The following is a 22,847-nucleotide window of genomic DNA, read 5'->3' on the forward strand; positions in this document are numbered from 1 at the left end:
GCTGTAAACAAAGCAGCAGCAACAGGTACTTAGTTTACATAAGAAAGATAAGTGCACTGTGCAAATGTATTCATAGGCCTATGCATCTTTGTCTTAAAAGGATCCCTGGCTAATGAGACAAATACGCCTTAAACTAAAATAAAATAAAAAAATAAAACCATTTATTTCTTTCATAAAAAGAGAATCTTTCACTCAATAGGAACTGCTCCTGTCACAAGTCATATGTCCATGTGTGGTCCAGCCCTATGAATGTATGGAATGCACATGCTAATAAAAATATTGCAAGTTGTTTTTTATTAGCATGTGCATTCCATACATTCCATATAATAGGGCTGGACCACACATTGGCATATTACATCATCAACTTGCGACAGGAGCAGTTCCTTGAGTGAAAGATTCTTTATTTATTTAAGGTATTTATTTATTTATTTTAGTTGTAATGCTTTAAGGCATATTTGTCTTATTAGCCAGGTATCCTTTTAAGCATTCAAGTATTTTCAACCTATCTTCATATAATTGGAGGTTGGGGACATTGAACAGGAATGGATAATGTTCAAAGCCTCTATTGCTGAAGCTGCAGCTGTGAGCTGTGGTCAGTTTGGTGCCTCAATGGGTGGTAACCCTCGAACACCCTGGTGGACAGCAGAGGTCAGGGAAGCCTGAAGAAGGAGGCCTACCTACCTGGGTATTTTATTCCAGGGGACTCCGGAAGTAGTTGCAAGGTACCGACAGGCCCGAAGTGTGAGTGACTGAGGCAAAGCAGCCTACTCTCACCTGTGGTCATGAAGGGTCATGAGTCATGACCGAAAGAATAAGGTCGGGAATACAAGCGACCAAAATGAGTTTTCTCAGACGGGTGGCTGGTATCTCCCTTAGAGATAGGGTGAGAAGTTCAGTCATGCAAGAGAGACTCGGAGTAGAGTCGCTGCTTCTTCGCCTGGAAAGGAGCCAGCTTAGGTGGTTCGGGCATCTGGTTAGGATCTCTCGAGCGTCTCCCTAGAGAGGTCCTCGATGCACTGTGGCAGACCAAGGCGCAGTTGGAGGGATTACATTACATCGACTCACTGGCCTTGGAAGTTGGAACGCCTCGGGAATCGGGATCCCCCAGGAGGAAGTGTTGCTCGGGAGAGGGAAGTCTGGAGCTCTCTGGTGGAGCTGTTGCCCCTGCGACCCGACAATGGATAAGCGGTTGAAGATGGATGGATGGACGGACCATGCGCAAGCATGTCGCTAAAAAGTTTAACACAAAAAGTCCCAGGCGGAATTACATTAGGGGGGTGCAATCAAATACCTCCTTTTAAATATTTATATAAAAAAGATCAAAATAATACAATTGTTGATTATGACTCATGATGATGACACCTGTGTGCCCAGTTCTTCTCGGGGCCCAGTTCTACTGTAGCCTAGGTGTGCCGCAGCACGTGTTCAGGGTTGACCGTGACGTCACGACTACCTAGTTGTTACGTCATCTACCTAGTCGTTACGCCATTCCCACCCTTTATAAGGCATCTTGCCAGAACCATTCTCAGTCGGATTATATACTTCAATCAAGTCTGTATGAGGATATAAACCTAAGCCTTAAAACTAAGCTTATCTTTAACTTGTCCATCTTTAAATCTTTAGTCAAGACTTTACTCTGCAAATAGTTACATCTGGTCAGCACTTCCGCTCTTGTGACCACAGAACATTCTACGTGCACTCACTGCCATGTAGATTTAGCTCATATGCAGCAGCAGCCAGCAGGCTAGCGGCGTTGGAGTTGGAGTGAGATGTCTACAAATCGTGTCCGAAACGTTCTACTCGAAACGCGTACGCGTTGGAACTTGTGACACTTCTGACTTTCCGTAGACGCGGAAGTGTTGTTTCACAACGAGCTTCGGCTTGAACCGGCGTGACTTTGAACCACTCGTGTCGTGGGTGAATGTGTTGGATACATAGACTGTAGGTTGGCTGTTGTGTCGACAGACTCCATACACCGGTCACCGCCGATATGAGGATACTGAAAGCAGGACTAACTTTAGGAAAAACACACCTTCTCGCACCAGGAACCGTCACTCTCAAAAAGGTAACATTTGCCTATCAGAATAGTAGCCCCATATGTAGCCCCTTTCGGGACCCTACGTAAAACTTTTTTGATATTTGTCAGAAACTTCAGTAGCATTTGGGTTCTGCTTGGAGGGCTACCCCATATGTAGCCCCGCTTGGAACCCTACGTACAGTTTGTTTACACTTGACTACACTGTACGGGTTCCGAGCGGGGCTACCCCATATGTGCCCTCTCCCTACGCTCATTGAATGATTCTGTAGCTACAGAATGAGCGTAGTGCTGAGGGAACATACTGGGGCTAAGATTAGAGATATCAGAACTGTTGTGGCCATGACACCAAACGCTATAAACAGTAGGCCTTCACAGTGCATTCGCATCAAGAAACAGACCAAATACCTGGTGGATATTAACTGTGTAATGTACGTGTCATTTCATTGACAGGTGCTCATCAATAGCTGTCGGACATGCTCCTCCTCTGGCATCTTCCCCAACGAAAGGATCCGCAACATTGGCATCTCTGCCCACATTGACTCTGGGAAGACCACCTTGACTGAACGTGTACTCTATTACACTGGCAGGATAGCTGAGATTCACGAAGTAAGCACCCGTATTCATCGTCACCAGAGGCGTCAGGTTCCTATAACGGCGGTGGGTGCAGCCCCCCCCCCCTCCCCCCAGTGGTGGAAAAAAATCGAGTTTTGTTTTTTCGGTTGGTACTTTATTTACAGTTTGCTAATGAACACAGTGTTTCAGTTCACAACGAACACATTAAATTGTTTCAGCATCTGTGACAGTTTATCAGAACAAGGTGATTGAGTCTTGCTTGTCCCATTGTGGATCGCAAATATGTCTTTAGTCTCTTTAGCCCTGAAAAGGACCTTTCTGCGCTGCATGATGTGACAAGGACAGTCAGCACTTGTTTCACCAGTCTTACGGCCTCTGGTAAAGTAGATATGGCGGTCCCCCGTCCTCACTTTTGAGGAACTCCACGACATCATGAAAGGTAGACAGTGGAACTCTATGCCGCTTTGCCATGGCAAGCAACATGTCACGATGCAGTGTCAGCAGCTCACTGTCAAAATCACTCCCATAGTAGAACTGCACTATGCTTTTGCAGTCGCCCTTCCCGACAAGAAACTACCTGGCAGCAGAACAAAAGCCACCTTATTAGCATTTGAATGCCCATGGGCGGCGGCCCAACACCTATCTTGCGCCCAAGCGCCCCCGTAAAGCCAAAGGTATGTGACTACGTCACTACGTGCATGACAACATGTCCACTGGGGAAGGGACATTTCAGTCAGGACAGTGGGTGCATATACTGCATATTGATATTGGCGCCGCTTATTATTTTGCCCGTGGGTGCTTCTGCGCCTGAGCACCCGCGGAGTTGACGCCGCTGCTCGTCACCTCTTGTCTTTCTCGTGCACACTGTAAAAGCCCGTTAATATTCATCTTTGTAACGTTACAAATAAACACCAGACAAAGCGCTTGGCTCATCCCTTAATTCTGTGTTTTTTAGGTGAAGGGGAAAGATGGTGTGGGGGCCACCATGGACTCCATGGAACTGGAGAGACAGAGAGGCATCACCATCCAGTCTGCTGCCACATACACTGTGTATAAAAACAATAACATCAACATAATTGACACACCAGGTAGGTTTTCAGTGCTATTTGTAAATCTAGAAAGCAAGTCCACCAAAATGATGCAGACCGTTTGTAGACTAAATAGTGGACAACATACAGTACTGTTACTTACTGTACCTCTTTTTTCTTAACTCAGGCCATGTTGACTTCACTATTGAGGTTGAGCGAGCTCTGCGTGTGCTGGACGGGGCAGTGCTGGTTTTGTGTGCAGTGGGAGGTGTCCAGTGTCAAACCATGACTGTTAATAGACAGATGAAACGCTATAATGTGCCCTTCCTCACATTCATCAACAAACTGGACCGCATGGGTGCTAACCCTGCCAGAGCACTGCAGCAATTCAGGTACAAAACAAATGGAAGGGACAATAATACAGTATGTATCTCTCACATAATGTATTTAGCAGCGACCACAAAGGTAGTATGATGGTTCATGCATGGTTGATTGGTCAGTCAGTTTGTAAAGTGCTAGTTGCCATTGATCCGGAAGTATGTACTTGTTGATTATTAAATTATACCTGTATATCACAAGAGGAGATGGCAAGAGAAACCAGAGCGATCAGATATGTAGCCAAATTCACAGACACATCTGAAAACATCTCTCTGGTCTTCAGATGTCTGGCCTGGCAGAGGACAACAATGAAGTTTGTGTTTATTGTGTGTGTGCGCGGAGGTAATCTCGCAAACCACTGCACCAGTCAGTGCCAAGTATGCACAGTGCCAGTAGGCTACAGAAATACCTCTACTATATATTTTTCACATATTTTATGCTATTTTAAAAACATTTAGTTAAAAGTTTGATGAAGTCAATGGGGCTGATCATACTGAAACCTTGTCACGTGACATAGACATGTGATAGAAGACTGACTTACAGTGCGTCACAGGTCAGCCACCTGAAATGTATTTCAGTTATCTTTCTGTTTATTTCCTAATTCTCAATATGTTTGTCTCCTTCAGAACCAAACTGAAACAGAACGCAGCCTTCGTGAACATTCCCATTGGGCTAGAGGGGAAAATGAGTGGTATCATTGACCTTATACAGGAGCAAAGCATATATTTTGAAGGACCTTTTGGGTAAGTGAATTTGACAGGGTGACATTCAGTTTACATAAATGTTTTGTTGGATTCATTGAAAAGGCATCTGTTTTTGGTTATTATGGTACTCTTTATTTGTGTATATTCAATATTAAATTAACCTTTTTGTAAACCGGTCACAGTAGTTAATGGATTTTGTTTTTAAATATCATATTATGTATCGTCCTCTACAGTCAGAATATCCGGTATGATGAGATTCCAGCTGAATTTCAATCTGAGGCTTCAGACCGGCGGCAGGAGCTGATAGAGTGTGTTGCAAATGCTGATGAAATCTTAGGGGAGATGTTCTTGGAGGAAAAGATTCCCACCATTGATGACATAAAGGTTAATCTCTTCCTGTGTGTATTAGCAGATTACGTTTGCACGATTGAAAAAATAATCACAATGATTATTTAAATTTTCATATTTGTAAATTCGGCAGGGGCCAAACTCGATTAGTCTTAAGCAAAAATATTTGACTATAGACTGACCATAAATTTGAGCTACATCTTACTTAAAAAAAATATAATAATAATAATCATCTCACTTCCTTGCTCCGCAGGCCGCAATCCGCAGAGCCACAGTGCAGCGATTGTTCAGCCCAGTGCTGGTGGGCACAGCACTGAAGAATAAAGGGGTCCAACCTCTCTTGGATGCTGTACTGGACTACTTGCCCAACCCCACAGAGGTCCCAAACTATGCCATCTTGAATAATGAGTGAGTGTACACACCAAAATCCTGAGCATTTAAGTCTCAGTGTAAAAAACAGTTCACGTTTTTATGTTCTATTACTTCTATAGTCTTAAGAGTGACACAATCCCTGCCTTCTCGCTTGGAACTGCGAGGCTGCGAATAGACAAAACGTGTCACATTTCAACGCATGTCACTGTTGGCTGAGTTTACTGTGTGGAAAGGGCTTCAGAGTTAAGTTGATACATTAGCAATGTAGCAAAAATAAAACTATTTTAAAAATGGTAATTCAAGTGTTAACACTGATATGACATTTCCATGTTTCCATTATTGTGTATTGTTTGTGACAAATACACAAAGGCATTTGTGATATATTTCATTTTTGTGTTCTGATTTCAATGGATCTAATCAGGGATTCCAGTGAAACCTCTAAGATTGTCTTGGACCCTGCGAGAGACGACTTGCACCCTTTTGTTGGTCTGGCCTTCAAATTGGAGGTGAGAGATGCTATTTGAGAACTAAGAGCATGTACATCTTCAGAATTCACTAATTGTTAGGGTTACGGTTCCTGAGATTGGCGGTCACTTCCTGTCTTATCTCCACTAGGCAGGGAGGTTTGGTCAGCTGACATACGTGCGGGTGTACCAAGGCTGTCTGAAAAAGTCTGAGTACATCTACAACACACGCACAGGCAAGAGAGTGCGAGTACCAAGGCTAGTGCGTCTCCATGCTGACCAGTTGCAGGTCAGGATGATATACATATTAAACACACAGCCTGTGTCAACAGTCACTGTCTCAGTCAAACTTATTATATCCTTTTCTGTCCACTCCAGGATGTTGATCAGGTGTATGCAGGAGATATTTGTGCTCTGTTTGGGATCGACTGTGCAAGTGGTGACACTTTCACATCCAAGAACAATACCAACCTCTCTATGGTGAGTGATAGTAATTGCTCCACGGGGTAATGGGGTATCCATTGTCTAGAATGTGGGGATTGTGGGTGACATTGCATAGATAGACTATCAGTGAAATAAGGATTAAGTTCACAACGCATCACGGGTAGGATTAATAATGGTGCTTAACACCATTATTAATAACATCAAAATCTTATAAAAGCCTATATAAATCCAAAATAGTATTAATAATAACACAAATAGCCTCCAATCATCCAATTGCCATTCAAGGCGTAAGAACAAATGGCACCCTTTTCACATTGGCCTATTATAGCGCCACCAGGAGGCCACAACCTGACCTGGCCTGGTGGAGAGTGGAGACCCGAGGGGCACTTTATCTAGTTTTATATTAAAACAAACTATTTTTGTACATTGACTAAACTGATTGCCTTTGCCATAGATTTAGTATTGTGGTCTGAACTGATCTACTAGCGTTCTCTTATGACGGTTATCATTTTATATTGAACAAAGTTAAACTGACATGTGGCTGTCCTACAGGAATCCATTCACATACCAGAAGCTGTCATTTCAATGTCTATGAAACCTGGAAATAAGGTAAAACATAATACACTATTCTCCCCATATGATTGTTTAAGGCTACATAATATCTGAAGTTTGCACTTAGCCTCTTTCTTTCACTCATACTCTCATCCAGAATGACTCGGATAAATTCTCCAAAGGCATCAACCGCTTCACAAGAGAAGACCCAACATTCAGAGTTCATTTTGACACAGAGAGCAAAGAAACCATCATCTCAGGCATGGGAGAGCTGCATCTAGAGATCTACTCTCAGGTACAAACAATGTGAAAATGCTTTCTCATGTAGGATAGACAAATTGTGTATTATAACTGTAGTTAGTAACTGACTTTTGTCTTAATCTAGAGGATGGAAAGGGAATACAACTGCCCCTGTGTGATGGGAAAGCCCAAGGTAGCTTTCAGAGAAACTGTCACCAGCACTGTACCGTAAGTACTGAACTCATCAAAAAATGCAATGTACAGTTTAAACTGAGATGGTGCTTTTTAATGAACTGTAACACAGTTTATCAAAGGTGTTTTCCGTGTTGCAAACTGCATGCCATTTGGAGTGACTATATTATACATGTTTACGTTTTAATCCAGTAGTTTAATACATGAAGTGCTGCAGGATCTGGGTAGAGGCTATAGGTGGAGTGTGTGGATTTTCCTATATCATTGTAGGCACTACACATTCATGGCACTTGGGCAGTTGTTCCATCTGCAGGGCAGTTGTTCCATCTGCAGGACGTTGACTCCCTCTGCTGGAGCCCAAGTGACGAGCATCTTCCAGTGGATAATCTCCTGCAACATTACATAGATTGCAAATGGAATTATTCTGAGATCAGCTCCATCAGTGTTTGTGCTCAAAATGGGATGCATTTGTTTTGATAGTTACCTGGGAAATCATCTCATGCAGCAGAATATGATAGTTAAACCTCAAATGATTGTTCTCGGTTTCCTGTAATGATGGAAATGGGTCAGCTTTATCAGTTACCCCTAGGCCTACTATTAACATGATTTCAATGTTAATCAATCTACAATACTGCAGTATAATCTGCTGCAGTTTAATCCTGTGTCCCCCTAGCCCCGTTTGGAACCTCACCCTCCGCTATTAGCTCGATAAGAGGTTCCGCGACGGGATATCCCTGCATAGGTAGCAATGGGTAGAGCCCGTCCAAGCGCAGTGTAGAAAATCCTTTTTGCAGTATCCTAAAAGGTATTTCCTGATACAACAGATATAATCTTTAATAAATTAAATCATCTGTAGCTCTCAAAAAATGCTGGATGTGATACTGCGAAAAGGGTTTTCTACTGCACCTGCTCATGGACGGGCTCTAACCATTTCTACCTATGCAGGGATATCCAGACACCGAACCTCTTCTTGGAGCTAATGGCGGAGGGTGAGGTTCCAAACAGGGCTAGTGTACTCAGTCCTCAGTGGGGAAAAACTCACCAGCTGTGTGACATTGGCCACCTGAGCCATGTTGTAGAGGGTGTTCTCAGTGGATTCGTTCAGCATCACAAAACTGGCAGCCACACCCCCCAAATGCCAGAAAGGCTTCATGCTATTGTCAATGTGACCATAGTTATCTGAAATCAGAAAGTCAACATGACTGATAATTATAGTCAATCCTCTTGTATGAGTTGTGATTGCTTTGCTATAGATGTTGTCGTCTTTTACATACCAGGTAAATTATTTGTTGACAACTGACTGGTCTTGTATTGTTCGTACAAGGCCTCCTCTTGAGCTGTGGTGTTGATTGTTAAAAGGGCCTCACATGAGGCATTGACCTGCGGTGCACTTTTAACCTCTTCTCCTGGAAATACCACCTCTGCAGAACAATTTGCTTTTGTCTGCATGACAAGGTGGGAGAGGCAGAGAATGAGTATAAAAAGATCAAGGCGGGGCAAAGCAAGAAGTGGAGATTTAATTGTTGTCATGTAACCATGGTAGCTAGACGGTAAATATATCAACTGAATGCAGCCTAATGTAAGCTGCAATACATCTTTCCAGCAAAAGTGCTTGTTCTGTCTAAAATGGCAGAATATTCAACTGCATGTTATAATCCACAGTGCTCACTACTCGGTCATACCCAAGGGTTTATCAGTCAAAACTTTATGCAGTGTTGCCAAGTTGTTATATAATATACAAATTTATATTACAAAGCTCCATGGATGGGGCCATTACACCTAGTGCAAAAGTAAAGTGTGATAATGAAGCCAATCTTACATTGCTGATCATCTCCTGAACTGAGATCTCTAGTTGATACTTCTTCCCACTCTCTACGTCCTGACAAAGAAAGAACATAAAATAATCAGACTGTCAGGACTAAGCTTTATAATATCTTAATAATTACTGTTTATTTAGATCAAACTAAGTCAGCCTTATGAGATAATACCTCTGATTTGGCACTGTAAACCCGTTGCAATCCAACCCATCGGTAAGGTGAGCCATAGAGGGTATTGAGGTAGTGTCGAACCACATTGGCTGCCCTCTGGGCAGGGAAGTGATCGGGAATCAACTCTCCAGTTGCCATATCATCTTCAACCGTGTCCAACAATTCTGGTGGCACTTCCTCCTGTTCTCAGAGAAAGAGAAAATATTGAAAGGGGAGATTGACATGAGAGCATGAAGAAACAAACTGATATGGGAGAGAGAGGGGGTGTGGCAGAGGACTTTGAACCCCTGGTGTGGACGAGGGCTGTGTCACGGGTCCTTATTATCCTCGGTCCTGAGCACTCACTGAAATTCTAACCTGTAATCCAGGTGTAATCTGAATTTGAAGTAACGGAAAGGAAACGAGTGAAGTCACAGAGAAAAGTAGCGTGGTAAGGATAGATGAGCTAGAACAGAGCAGAATACAGACTTGAGAGACACAGCCAAAGTAGAGGCTCACATGCTTTTCTAGTTCAAGACAAGGAATGGTTGTAACAGGAAATCATAGTGAGAGCTTTACTTACCAGATGGGGAAAGAAAAGTACAGGCCAAGGAAAAACAATGTGAGAAGGCCGATAATGTGAAAGATAGTGACTATAAGGAGGATCTTGCCTATGAATGGAAAGATGAGATCCCTTGTCAGATCTGCTAGAAATACGTTAATATATACTCTAAGGAAATACTCTGTCAGTCCAACTTCCTGGTAGGCAATGACGCCCCCTTCTTAAAGAGACAGGTTCCTGGTAGGCAATGACTGCCCCCTTCTTAAAGAGACAGATGTACTTTTCTTCCTTTATGTAATTGTATTGACAGCGGCCGTTTTGCTCTCGTCATATTTGCGTGTTGGGAAGAAATGCCTGGGGTGGCATTAATTTATTAACTAGATAGCAAAATGGCTGCCGTGTGAATATGGTCAACTTTAATGTGACACAATTGCCAGTGGGGCCTACAACTATTTTATATTCTATTTATATTGTTCATGCTGCAACTTAGAATATCTTATTCTGTTAGGATGGAAGTAAATTCAGACTCTTGCCTTTAGGTTTGACTTCACCCATAAGAAGCAGTCTGGTGGTTCTGGCCAATATGGTAAAGTGATTGGATTTCTAGAGCCCCTGGAGCCAGAACACTACACCAAGGTGGAGTTTGAGGACCAGACTGTTGGCACCAATATCCCCAAGCAGTTTGTGCCAGCTGTTGAGAAGGTACTATATATGCAATTGCTAACTCTTCCGCTTTAATGGTCACAAAGGGAGACTTCTGAACATTATTTGAATACCACAGAACAGATATGAGCAATGCATTTTGAGTACTTAAACTGTCGTTTAAGTTTAAAGTCCTCCCTCATCCACGTCTTCCATTCGCCACCAGGGATTCAAAGACACTTGCGAGAAAGGACCTCTGAGTGGACACAAGATCTCAGGCCTCAAGTTTGTGTTGGAGGATGGAGCGAGTCACATGGTTGACTCCAATGAGCTCTCCTTCATCCGTGCAGGGGAGGGCGCGTTAAAGCAAGGTGAGGGTCCTGCTCATATCACAGATGGCTCCACAGAGCTTACTTTTGTTTGTTTACTTAAATGGTTTTCAGTGTTTCCAAGATATTGTGCTGATGTACATGTTTGTCTCTCTCTCTGTTTTTTTTGTCCTACAGCCATGGAAAAGGCAAACGCCATCATAATAGAACCGATCATGTCTGTAGAAATTGTAGCGCCCCAGGAGTTTCAGGGAACAGTAATTGCCGGTGCTAACCGGCGCCATGGTGTTATCACAGGACAGGATGGGGCAGAAGGATACTTTACATTATATGCAGATGTGAGTACAGTAGTTAACTTTATAGTCTCTTAACCCTTATAGTACATTATTACCCCTCTTAGCACATTATTTGACTGGTATAACTTTATTTTGCTCCCTACAGATTCCTCTGAATGACATGTTTGGTTACGCCACTGAGCTGCGCTCTTGTACAGAAGTAAGGCAAAGCTGAAATGAGCTGATATCAGTCTTGTACAGTCTGTATTATATTAAGTATAATTAAGTAATAATAACTAATAACTTCCTGATTCTCCGCCTCCAGGGAAAGGGAGAGTACACCATGGACTATAGCAGATATCAGCCTTGCCTCCCATCCACACAAGAGGATCTCATCCATAAATACCTGGAGTCTACAGGACAGTTACCTGCCAAGAAGAACGAAGAAAGAAAGAAGTTTAAGAACTGAAAACTGTAACCCAACAATATACTGGACTATGACATGAGCAACTCCCACCCTAAGCATCCAAACAATCTGAAGTTAACGCTTTCTGTGCCATGTTTTTTCACCTCCCAATAATCATGGTCCATACGCGTCAATCCGTTTTAATGATATATGTGATTGAGAGCCTTCTCTGCGCACATTGGATGCATTGTAGTGGTGTTTTCTACTGGCTCCTACACGCGTGCAAGACCATATCTTTTTTAATGGTCACGTGATCAACGATTTCCAAAGTGTTGGGAAGGATCACGTGAATCATCAAAACCATCATAGGTTAGCGGACAGCGACCTCCCGTGGAAAACATGCAAAACACATCAAGGGCACAGAATGCAAATGTAAAGATAATTCAAAATGCTTTCAAAACAAGTCAGATCTTTTATTGTAAATACTTGTATTTCTTCCCTGCATATTGTTAGATTCTTATGAAAATGTGTATTTATTATAATTGTATCCCCATTTGGCCTCTGCTTTCTGCAGCCAGCACCCTTATCTCCATCCACGCCCACTGTTTAGGGGCCGTTGGGGCGTTGTCTAATTTAAATTCAAGTGAGATTCATCATTCAGCACACCTGGGTAAGAAAAGATTTGGATGTTAAGGGACAACTTCAGTTTTTTACAATCAAGGTTTATGTTTTAGGTTGTTAGAGAAAGTAAAAAAAAAATTTCATTTGCTGCTTTCTTTAGTTTTAGGGATTTTAGCTGTTTTTGACAGGGGGCCGGGGGCATTCGAGCATGGGGCTAAATATTTTTTTTTTTTACAAAATATGGCGATTTCTTTTTTTATTATTTACTATAGTCCTAGTGGACCCCAAGAAATTACATCTGGCCACAAAAAATCACGAGATCTACTGAATGTGTCAAACTGCATATTGAGCCTATGACACACAGTGTGGCTTCCCCCCCAGTAGGCCTCCTTCACATTCAGTAGATCCTGTGATCTTCTGTGGCCAGATGTAATTTCCTGGGGTCTATTTACTCTAGTAAGACTAGTAAATAATAAAAAAAAGAAATCGCCATAAGTAAATAAATACATATTTAGCCCCATGCTCAAATGCCCCCGCCCCCCTGTCAAAAACAGCTAAAATCCCTAAAACTAAAGAAAGCAGCAAATGGAAAGAAATTAACTCATCTTTTACTTTCTCTAACCTAAAACATGAACCTTGGTTGAAAAAAACTAAAGTTGTCCTTTAAGAACAGATTGAGTCCCAGGTAGGCTTTTCTTATTTTTAACAGACAGTTAAGAGAAAATACAAGAGAAATTTAAGATAACATTGCTGAATGAGGCCCAATGAATATCTGAAACAATCTGTTTGGACGAGCAGTTGCTAGATTTGTACTATGTACAGACTGTTCCTGATGTAGAGATCTCAGAATAAATTTTACCCCTTTATTTGGACTATTCCTCTGAAACACTTCTTGTTTGAAGAAATGGCATATGTCCCCTGGTTGGGGGTCAAAAAGACACCAGGAATTAAAGTAATCAAAATATATTGAGTAGGGCTGGGAAAAATCGAATATCAATATCTTTCACCAAATATCTCTTATCAATATTGCAACTATAATATATTGAGACGATACATTTTCTTTCAAATCTGCCAAAAATAGCAGCTCTACAAGCTCATGACGTATCTACAATGCGGCTTAAGCATTAATACCAGGAAAAGACAACACTTATTCTCACAATATTACAATATTCGAAGTCCCAGACAATATCTAGTCTCGTCACAATACAAGTTCAATTCCAACCTTGGTTAAGCGTCTCAAAATGGCATCACCCAGATAAGCCAACAGAGCTAGTTCCTTACCACATTAGAGGTCTGACAGTGATTTCCCTCTCCTGCTGTGTTTGGAACACTGTTTGGGTGGGCTGACAAGTCCACTGATCTTGATCCAGGAGTGACTGTTACAACAGGGCTCCCATTGACCACATTCAACAAGGTCAGAACAACAAGGATCTTCAAAGTCATAATCCGCACTGTCAAGTTTTTGTAGGTACACAGAAAATGCCCAACGCCACAGAGTAGGGGAGAGGCTGGAGTTTTCTGTGTGCAGGCAGGGAAATGAGCCTTAATCTAGTGTAGTTATGCAAGAGGGAAGGGGAAAGAAGAAGCTGTCCAGACCCAGCTGCCATCAGTCTGTTTAGATAGCAGGAAAACTAAACAAAGTGCTGCATTAAGTGCATTTTATCTGGTTCTGGACAATGTAATGTGTTCTCAAACTCTGCTCAGCAAGCTGTCAACTCCTTCATTAAAATTAACTGCAACAGACTAGGTGTGAAACTGTTTAGGGGTCTGATTAAATAGGTGTGGGTAACATGATCACTTGATTGGATGCAGCTTATCATTTAGCTCATAGAATTTTGATTTGACCTTGTGGTTGGTATAAGTGAAGAATCTGAAATTATTGTAGAAAATGGCCTTGGAAAACGACATGGCTGGATGAAGTCAGTTATATAATGTCAGATATGAATCATGTTCATATGAGAACATCAAATCATCACAACAAATTGTTTCCATGTGGAGTAGTAATAGACCTGAAACTCACATCTAGTAATTAGTATAATCTGCTTTCACTTTAACACATGTATAGATAAATCTCACAGCCCTCTTTGAGCTCAAGACAAAATGTACAGGTATTAAACAAAACTTTATTAACAAATCCTTGGGGTTCTGTCCAAGGACAATACAGTAGCTGATCACAAGTCACAAAGACAAAATCTCGACATCAAGAACTCAAAGGTCATCAATGAATCACGCTACACAGAAGACCAGACACTACCCTTTCCTACTAACTTTTCCCAAACTGAATGCACACATTTGTTGTCGCCATAGTGCATCATTCTTGAGTCTATACATTGTTTTAATCCCCATATGTGTGATTGTCATGTGACTCATGCACCTATGGTATAAATTGTTACCTCTGCCAGGCAAGGAGGTAATATTTTTCACCCCCACCTATCCATTTGCCTTTTATCTGTTAGTAGGACATCTCAAGCAATTACAAACACATTTGCACAAAACTGGGTGAAAAGGTTGATCCCTTTCCATGGATGGATTTTTCACTCTGGTCTAAAGGGGGTGCGAGAGTGGACGTGGCCTGTCAAACAGAATGAACATATTTTCTGTTCAGTTTAACCGAACGTCACAATACTGAAAAAAGGATTATCATGGACAATGGAATAATAACTGATTAACTGGTCACATGCATCATGCAGTTATATTGGCCAAAAGGGAACATGGTGCCAGAAGCACCACAAGACCGTATAGAATATAGATGAAGCGCCACCCTATCGGAGGTCTATGCTTTACAGAACACATTTTATAGTTTGTCTATAAATCAGTAAGTAATATATAACATTCTATTTTAAAATGCCAGCCCTTGAAGAATGAAGATACAGTTAAGAGACACAGCACAGCTCACTCACTCGCTTGTGCTTCTCACTCTTGTTTCTACACTGTGGCAGCTCTCTGGGATGTGTTGTACTTTGAGCCTTATGTGTTCTATAACTCTGGCTTGTCATAGGGAATTTGGCTTCCTGCGGTTTTCTGCTGTGGGTCTGCTTTCTGCTGCAGAACTGACTTTCACATCCAATGGGCCTGTTCTGGGGGAGGTTATCGATAAGCTCATAGAGGGTGAAGATGCTAAAAGAGATTTCTTCATAAGCTGTCCTGGTGCCACACTCAAACAGGCAGGCGAAGGCGACGACAGGAGGGGCACCAGGGGAGGGTGGTAGTTCCAGATAGGCTAGGTCAGAGTAGGCACTGGGACCTTCGTAGATCACCCAGGGACCACGCCAGCTGTCTGGGTCACGGGGGAACAGGCTGAGGTAAATCCCCAGGTCCTTACGTACATTAGGCCATGTTGGATGGGAGTATGCTACCCAGGTCGGAGTGAGGAAGTTCTGGGGTGACCTAGGATTGGGTGACAGATTAGTAGTGATTAGGGTGGATGTACAGGCCTGGGTTGTTGTGGTAGTTGGGATGGTGGTGCTGATGGATGTGGGAGTGGTTGAGGGTTTGATAGAGGGTGTTACGGTGGTGTGTGTGCTTGTACTATAAGAGGACTCTAGAGTGGAGAGACCCAAGGATCTCCAGTATCGGGACTGTCTGTGATGAAGAGGTAAATTAGCTTGGGGATGATGTAAATGGATAGGGGCGGGGAATCCCACAATGCTACCATGACAACCATTCCGAGGCTCCACAAGCCGCTGTACTAGCTGTCCATTCTGAAACACTGCTCCATCATCCAGACTGAGAGCCTGCACCCTGTAGCCCAACGGGCTGCGTGCATTACAATACAACACGTTGGACCCGTCCTCCTCGTCCACAGACACAACCTGACACTCAACACTCTCTGGCCCCGGCACCAGCTCCCCAAACTGCCAGGTGCGTCCGTGGGTGTCACTGTGGAAACAGAAAGCCCGTGGAGTGGTCTGGCAGAACTGGCCGAAGCACTCTTTACAATCGATGTGGTAGGCGTAGGCTGGAACCAGCAGGCGACCGGACTTCAACTGGATGCCATGACCAGGTCCCAGAGCAAAGGTAGCCCATTCTGCAGGGCGAGGGAGGGGTTATTGTGTGACTGTTGTTTCACATCCAACATTTATATTGATTACATTTTTTTATGTTTACATTTTGTGTTATTATTTTTCTTCTTAAATAACTGTCATACCTTTAAATGCCTTTTTGAGTGGTGCAACCACTCCTATAGACAGCTATGTGTGTGGCTGTGTCCCTGGGTCTGTCCCTGGCTGTGTCCGAGCACGAAAATAGCGTTATAGCGTTTGTTCACCACCAAGTGTCACTGTTGCCCAGCCTAACACACAGACACAGACACACACAGGCCAGGGAGGAGGGCTTGTACAGTACAGTACAGTACAGTACAGTACAGTACAGTACAGTACAGTACAGTACAGTACAGTACAGTACAGTACAGTACAGTACAGTACAGTACAGCACCACTCACTTCAGATGGGTCTGATTTTTGGAAAATATACAGTATTTGCCTTGTCTGATATAATAAAGCAACAAGAATTGGTTGTTTCAAAATAAGGTGATGAAGTTAGCATCATGATGCTTACCCTTCCTTACCTTTAATGGTGTCCCCTATGACCCTTTTGGTGAGGTCATTCACAGGTCCCCAGGTGTCCCCGTGGTCAGTGCTGGACACGTAGCAGAGTCGTGTGACATTCTTTCCTGTCGCAAGCTGGAATGCCTCGGAGGTATGGCCCAGTACAGCAATGAAGAGCAGGAAGAGGGTACCTGTGAACTCATCGTACACGGGGCATGGGTTCATGGACCGGTGGCCCGGTAGATAAGCACTACCCAAAACACGCATGTCGTCCCACTGGGATGCAAGATAAGGCACAAATTATTTAGAAGGGAGGCAATAAATAGGAAGAGTCAAAGTGAGTATTTGGTCAAGGCAAAAATATAGATGGACAAGAGAAAAGGAAAAAGATAGGGGCAAAGATAGAAGGGAGAAACAATTCTGGTGTAAAAAAAAAGAGGAGGTTGGATACTAAACAGAAGAACTGAGAATAAAGGAAGGGACATAGTGCTGTGATGTTTTTCTGCTTTTATTAACCGTTTACCGTTAACCCCTCTTTCACATATTCAAGACAAAAGGCTTATCATATCACTCTGTCCATGTCAGCCTAGCTCAATGTGCATATTACCACTATGAAATGTGTTGCACTGTATTAAGAAAACTAAAATAACCTTATAACCAAATCCAAGACCATTATGGGGGCCATATCCTAACCAAAAGGTAGCTACACTAACCTCCACATAGTTTCTATAGAAGGTTCCTTTCCTCATGACCAGCAGGTGAGCCTGGGAGTCAGAGGGGCTGAGTCTCTCCTCACAGAAAGCCAGGAAGGAATTGGAGCGATGTATGTAGAGCAGTGCTGGAACTCGATATGTTATTCCATTATCCTCCTTATGGAACAGCACTGACCTTGCTGGGAAATGTGCCGATCTCATATTCTACCGTTTGTATTTACTGTGGTGTGTGTGTGTGTGTGTGTGTGTGTGTGTGTGTGTGTGTGTGTGTGTGTGTGTGTGTGTGTGTGTGTGTGTGTGTGTGTGTGTGTGTGTGTGTGTGTGTGTGTGTGTGTGTGTGTGTGCGTGCGTGTGTGCGCGCGCGCGTGCGTGCGTTTTGGGATGATTCCAAATCCTCAGTGGAGCTGCCTCTTCACCATTGACTGAGAAACTGATGACAAAATGAGAGCCATATCAGTCTATACTGTATGTCCCTGAACTGTATGTAAGTAAGCTAGGTTCAATGTGCAGGGAATAGAGATGTGATTTTAAGGGATTCCGGCTGGCATTTGATCCACGGCAGCTGAAAGTATAATGAGAATAGTGTAATGAAGATATTATTCTGTCTGCTCCTCGCTTATCTTGTCGAATGGTCACATGTCAATATAAGACTAGATTTTGGACATTTTAATGTTGTGATATACCAATATTGAGGTATTTGGTAAAACAGTATTGTGATATTTGATTTTGTACATATTACCCAGGCCTAAAATTATAACAAAGTTATTATTATTTATATTTATAGATCCATCCATTATACTTTCTCACACATTCAAAAGGTTACACAATGAAATTCACACAGTTCATTTAACTCAGAGGACAAATGGTACCACATGGACACTTACATGGACTTAAGCATTAAGGCATACATGATGATGTACTGAATGAGCAAACGACAGTAGATTTTAATCTTCAAGAAAAAAGAGTATACTTACAGTTAAGTCTTTTGATGGTGCATGTGAACTGATAGCTTTGTGAGAATATATGTGTCAGCATTTGAATACACTTTCTCTACACTTTGTGGTTGAGAGTGTGAGAATGTGTGTGTGCCACTGTGGCTTGCCCTGTCCCCTATTCAGTGTTGCTGTATGGGGTGTTGTTCAGTGACCCAGAAATGGACCACACTCATCAGATCTGCAGCTTTGAATGAATCAGCAAGATGGAAACCATTGTGCAACATTCGCTTACAACATGAGAGAGAGAGAGAGAGAGAGAGTGTGTGTGTGTGTGTGTGTGTGTGTGTGTGTGTGTGTGTGTGCGTGTGTGTGCGTGTGTGTGTGTAGGCTACTGTGCAGGTATTGCGTGTGCAGGTGTGCGTGTGTGTGCACGTGAGTGTGGTGAGAGTATCTTGTTCTGCCTGGAAAGTTCTGGTGCAATATAATTATTATGGAGGAAGTCGAGGAACCCAATGGAAACAACTAACAAGCCATTCAAATCCTCTTAATAGGTGACCTGATTGTAGGCCTATTGAACTGTACTTTCCTGTGCTTTTTCTGCAAACAGTATTCAATCAATCATATAGAAGTGTTCTCTAAATGTTCTGATGAATTGAAAATAGTGGACCCGGTTGTAAACAAGTGTAATGCTTGATCAGTGTGTCGTCCACAGTAACAGTCTTTGTATTGAGTTGTGCTTTCATGTGAAATGTACCCATTCTGCAAACTGTTATTCAAAAAAGTGGTTGTAACTTGTAGGCAACATGTTTTTCATTATGTCATGGTTCTAAACTTTAAATCAGAAGGACTCCGGTCCGGAGGCTTGTAGAATACGGGACATTACAACCACAACCTGCTCTGTAGTCTGTAAACTAAACTCCACCTAAACTATAGTAAACTAAACTCCCTGAAAGGAACGGAATAATATAGCAGTCTGCGGACGTCATTGATGTGCGACGTAAACCAGAGTTTTACATCGCCGTATAGCCGTATCGCGCGTCAAAAATAGCCAACAATCAAGCTCACAACGCATCTAGCACGCAACGCGCTGTGAGCTTGTATATCTGCTATTTTCAGTGCGCGACATTATGCATGCCAGCACAGTAACCAGTAGGTCTCACATGGAAGTCTGGAGTGTTTTGACGGCTTTTTGGGCTTTATAGTGAATGTATTAAGGTATGCAAAGTGCAAACAAATAACGAGATACTGTATAATGTAATGCCATAGCACGTTTTTGCTATCTTATTACACGCTGTGTCGCTGAACAATATGTTTTGACTAACAGATAGCCCTAGAATGTATGTAAGATCACAGACATTCTAGGGCTAGCTAGACTAGCAGATATAGCTCCTTGATTGATTGAAGTATTTATTTACAGTTTGCAGAATTGCAGTACATTTCAAGTACAACTCAATACAAAAACTGTTAACTGTGAGTGATGACAGTTAAAGCATTAGTAGCATTACACCTTTGATTCATTTGAAAATGCGTGTTTGAGGTTTGATAGCTCCTTAATAAAAAATAGTTGACCATGATTGATTATTTTATGGTGGGGGGGATTTTCAGATAATTCTAGGGGTATCAGAAAACCGGCTACCATACACTAATATTGTATGACAATCTGCTTTAGCCTATTAGGTAGCCCCTCTCGGGACCCCCTGGGTCAGCTCATTCTATCGTGCCAAAGTCTTAAAAATGTCTGTTTTTTCTTCTGTTTATTGTTATCTCAAACCTAGGTCATCATGGCCAGGCAGTGGTGTGAGGGACACTCCACCTCCATACTATGTGTTGGGGCTGCCGGAGGCCCAGAAGGTGTCCTAGCCTCTGGATCTGAGGGTGGAGAAGTAACACTGTGGCACCAAGAAGGAATCATTGTAGGGCATCTCACCTTGCCTGGAGAAGAGGACATTACAAGCCTGGTGTTCTCGCCTGCAGCCTCAGGGATTCTATATGTGTCTCATGGAGAGACAGTGAGTGTGCTTGACCCACGGAACTTTAAGGGTATTGTAGAAGAGTTCCATGGTGCAGGAGAGGAAGAGATCAATGCTTTGGCGCTGAATGAGACGGGCTCATCCATGGCAGTGGCTGATGACTCCGGGGCAGTGAGAGTGCTGGAGCTACCAGGGGGGAAAGTCTGCAGGACCCTCCGTAGACACACCAACATCTGCTCTTCAGTGGCCTTCCGGCCTCACAGGCCCAACAACCTTGTCTCTGCTGGACTGGATATGCAAGTGAGAAATTATCACTTGTGACTGACTGTTGTGAAATCAATGATACTACTTGTATGGTTATGGTTAAATAATGACGTTTTTGGTGTGTGGGCTCTACTGAAGCCTCTTTAGCCCAGCACCCACCAGTTGATGTGCGTTACCTAAGTTCCCTTTTAAGTTAATTGTATGGTGTCACACTCAAGGACTAAATGTCCTCTTTGTTACATTTGCAGGTGATGCTGTGGGGCCTGCAGAAAACCCGCCCACTTTGGACCCTCAACCTACAGGAAGTCACAGAGGAGGAAGAGGAACATCAGCAGAAGGCTGGTCAGCTGTTCAACCCTCCTCTGGTCCACTGTGTTTCTGTGGCCAGTTGTGGGAATGTTGTGGCTTGTGCAGCCGAGGATGGGCGAGTGCATCTGATGCGAGTTGGCAGTGGCTCTAAACTTGAACAGCAGGGTGCATTTAAGGCACACAGTCAGGGAGCATCACAGGCCCACTTTGTTAGTTTCCTCTCCCACCCATACTGGCTTGCCACAGGGGGGAATGATGGCCAGGTTTCCCTGTGGGATCTTAGCCAGAATCCAGTTGTCGCCCCAGAGGAGAAGAGAAAGCTGCAACCACCAGCAGGCCATCGAAGGAAAGCCAGGGGCAAGGCAAAGGCTAAACAGCCGTCTCAGGTTAATGCCAAGACCCCATCTAAGGTCCAGCTAGAGGAAAAGGAAACTGAGAAGGAAGAAGAGGATGAAAAAGGAGAGAGGGGGGAGGAGGAGGAGACCGCAATAGTGGAGGCCGGTCACAGTGCTGATCAGTCATCAGCCTCAGGCAGAGTGCTGAAGTCCGGGCTCAGTCTCACTTTCTGCCATGGGGACAAGGTGAACTGGGTGTGTCCTGCTCTGCTGAAAGGAGAGCCCAGTCTAGTGGTAGCAGATCAGAGCTCCAGTTTGACTATCTACCCCTTATCTGTGCTATAGCTCCGGCCACATAGAAATACATTCTTTTGAATACATTGTACAAAGCTGCCTGGTAGTTGGATAATTCCAGCATCTCCATGACCGTGGAGAGCGGAGGTTCATTTCTCAGATTTGTTATCTATAAAGGTAATAGCCCTGGTCCAGGTATACTTTTTTGGGGGGTGCATACTTAGTTTAGACTAGTCATTGGTTAGACATGGGTTAAGTTTAGGTGTGCTGCCCTGTGGGAGGTTTGGTAGGGTGAGGGTTTGAGATGTTATAGGACTAACCAATGCCTAGTCTAAACCAAAAACTGTCTAAAACTGCACCCCTTTTTTGGGCATAAAATATTGTATTTAGACTTCCCTCTATAGATAAAATTGACCAGATCTAAATAATTTATTTTATGCCCCAAAAGTGGGCAAAATTGACCTTGGATGACAAGTGGTTGTCTTATTTGGTGGAAAGTGCACAGATTCACTTGCAACAATGCAATATAATACATTGAGCAAGGTTCTCAGCTTCTTTGCTTGTAACACCTGAATGTCTGCCCCAACTGAATCGGGTGCAGTACTTCGTTTAGAGTTTTTGGTTTAGACTAGTCATTGGTTAGACCAGTCATTAGTCCTACAACTACAACCTATCTCAAACCCTCACCCTAAACCTAACCTCCCACGGGGCCGCACACCTAAACCTAACCTTAACCCATGTCTAACCAATGACTACCGGTAGTCTAAACTAAGTGTGCGCCCCAACTGAATCTGCTACCAAACTTCACTGTCAGAGCATACCTGCATGCAAGAACTGCTGGAAAATACTCAACTAATAAGGTGTTTATGAAATGCTTTAAGATAAGATAAACCTTTATTGATCCCAGAGGGAATTTCAGGCATACTAGAAACAGCATTTAATGCACTTGATCTATGGGATTTGGCCTTCAGCTGAAAGGTCAGGTTGGCCTGAACTGTTGCATGACAGCTGCTTCTCTTGGTTTTATTCCATCTTAATCAAATAAGGCCCTGTGCAATATCGGAATCGGATACCTTCAGACATTTGATTTCACATAGTAAATTAATTTCAAGATATTTTCATTTAACTCATTGAGGGTATGACTTTCTGCTGGTCTTGTTTCACAGCTTTATCTGAATATATGGTTTGGGATTGTTTCTATAATATAGTGCGATAATGAGTGCTTTGTACTCCTGAACTGGTTACTGAGATGGTTGAAACTAATAGCTTGATAAAGCCAATATTGATGTCCTTGTGCCTGAAAAACATTTGGTTTACTTTCTGTGTACAGCCAGTTACCATACAGT

The 22,847-nt window shown here is 43.0% G+C and overlaps 4 protein-coding genes across 5 annotated transcripts; 2 read left to right on the plus strand and 2 right to left on the minus strand.

Annotated features, from left to right (window-relative positions):
- Nucleotides 1-1,876: 1,876 nt before the first annotated feature.
- Nucleotides 1,877-13,001, plus strand: LOC310865076 (elongation factor G, mitochondrial-like). Its single transcript, XM_083774060.1, has 18 exons — nucleotides 1,877-2,065; nucleotides 2,489-2,644; nucleotides 3,567-3,699; nucleotides 3,827-4,031; nucleotides 4,644-4,760; nucleotides 4,955-5,105; nucleotides 5,323-5,477; nucleotides 5,863-5,947; nucleotides 6,057-6,194; nucleotides 6,284-6,385; nucleotides 6,902-6,958; nucleotides 7,059-7,196; nucleotides 7,287-7,369; nucleotides 10,402-10,564; nucleotides 10,731-10,875; nucleotides 11,011-11,171; nucleotides 11,275-11,328; nucleotides 11,434-13,001. Exons 1-18 carry the CDS (start codon nucleotides 1,991-1,993, stop codon nucleotides 11,575-11,577), a joined length of 2,262 nt encoding a protein of 753 aa, XP_083630186.1. The 5' UTR covers nucleotides 1,877-1,990; the 3' UTR covers nucleotides 11,578-13,001.
- lxn (latexin) lies at nucleotides 7,458-14,385 on the minus strand. Of its 2 annotated transcripts, XM_083774061.1 has the most exons (7): nucleotides 13,417-14,385; nucleotides 9,322-9,501; nucleotides 9,153-9,212; nucleotides 8,608-8,776; nucleotides 8,376-8,512; nucleotides 7,818-7,880; nucleotides 7,458-7,723 (listed from the first exon to the last, which is right to left on the minus strand). In XM_083774061.1, exons 1-7 carry the CDS (start codon nucleotides 13,576-13,578, stop codon nucleotides 7,607-7,609), a joined length of 888 nt encoding a protein of 295 aa, XP_083630187.1. In that variant the 5' UTR covers nucleotides 13,579-14,385; the 3' UTR covers nucleotides 7,458-7,606. The 2 variants fall into 2 exon arrangements, with proteins under 2 accessions (XP_083630187.1, XP_083630188.1); XM_083774062.1 differs by lacking the exon at nucleotides 7,818-7,880.
- Nucleotides 14,386-15,008: 623 nt separating this feature from the next.
- On the minus strand, nucleotides 15,009-17,595 carry neu4 (sialidase 4; the record flags this gene model as incomplete). The annotated part of the gene is given in 5 exon segments (XM_083773235.1): nucleotides 15,009-15,522; nucleotides 15,692-15,731; nucleotides 15,734-16,162; nucleotides 16,702-16,957; nucleotides 17,395-17,595. Coding segments are annotated over 5 exon segments (1,440 nt in total).
- Nucleotides 17,596-19,471: 1,876 nt separating this feature from the next.
- wdr53 (WD repeat domain 53) lies at nucleotides 19,472-22,839 on the plus strand. The gene is made up of 3 exons (XM_083773378.1): nucleotides 19,472-19,544; nucleotides 20,105-20,599; nucleotides 20,812-22,839. Exons 2-3 carry the CDS (start codon nucleotides 20,111-20,113, stop codon nucleotides 21,550-21,552), a joined length of 1,230 nt encoding a protein of 409 aa, XP_083629504.1. The 5' UTR covers nucleotides 19,472-19,544; nucleotides 20,105-20,110; the 3' UTR covers nucleotides 21,553-22,839.
- The last annotated feature ends 8 nt before the right edge of the window (nucleotides 22,840-22,847 follow it).

This window comes from Protomyctophum parallelum (assembly GCF_964188405.1).
Source record: "Protomyctophum parallelum genome assembly, chromosome: 9".
Taxonomy (NCBI): Eukaryota; Metazoa; Chordata; class Actinopteri; order Myctophiformes; family Myctophidae; genus Protomyctophum; species Protomyctophum parallelum.

Coding starts and splice junctions, on each gene's coding strand:
- LOC310865076 (XM_083774060.1), top strand. CDS start 1,991: ATGAGGATACTGAAAGCAGGACTAACTTTAGGAAAAACACACCTTCTC. Junction 3,700..3,826: donor CAACATAATTGACACACCAG/GTAGGTTTTCAG, acceptor TTCTTAACTCAG/GCCATGTTGACTTCACTATT. Junction 5,948..6,056: donor GTCTGGCCTTCAAATTGGAG/GTGAGAGATGCT, acceptor TATCTCCACTAG/GCAGGGAGGTTTGGTCAGCT.
- wdr53 (XM_083773378.1), top strand. CDS start 20,111: ATGGCCAGGCAGTGGTGTGAGGGACACTCCACCTCCATACTATGTGTT. Junction 20,600..20,811: donor CTGCTGGACTGGATATGCAA/GTGAGAAATTAT, acceptor TTACATTTGCAG/GTGATGCTGTGGGGCCTGCA.
- lxn (XM_083774061.1), bottom strand. CDS start 13,578: ATGACTTTGAAGATCCTTGTTGTTCTGACCTTGTTGAATGTGGTCAAT. Junction 9,502..13,416: donor ACTGTCAGACCTCTAATGTG/GTAAGGAACTAG, acceptor CTCTGAGAACAG/GAGGAAGTGCCACCAGAATT. Junction 7,724..7,817: donor TGCATGAGATGATTTCCCAG/GTAACTATCAAA, acceptor GTAATGTTGCAG/GAGATTATCCACTGGAAGAT.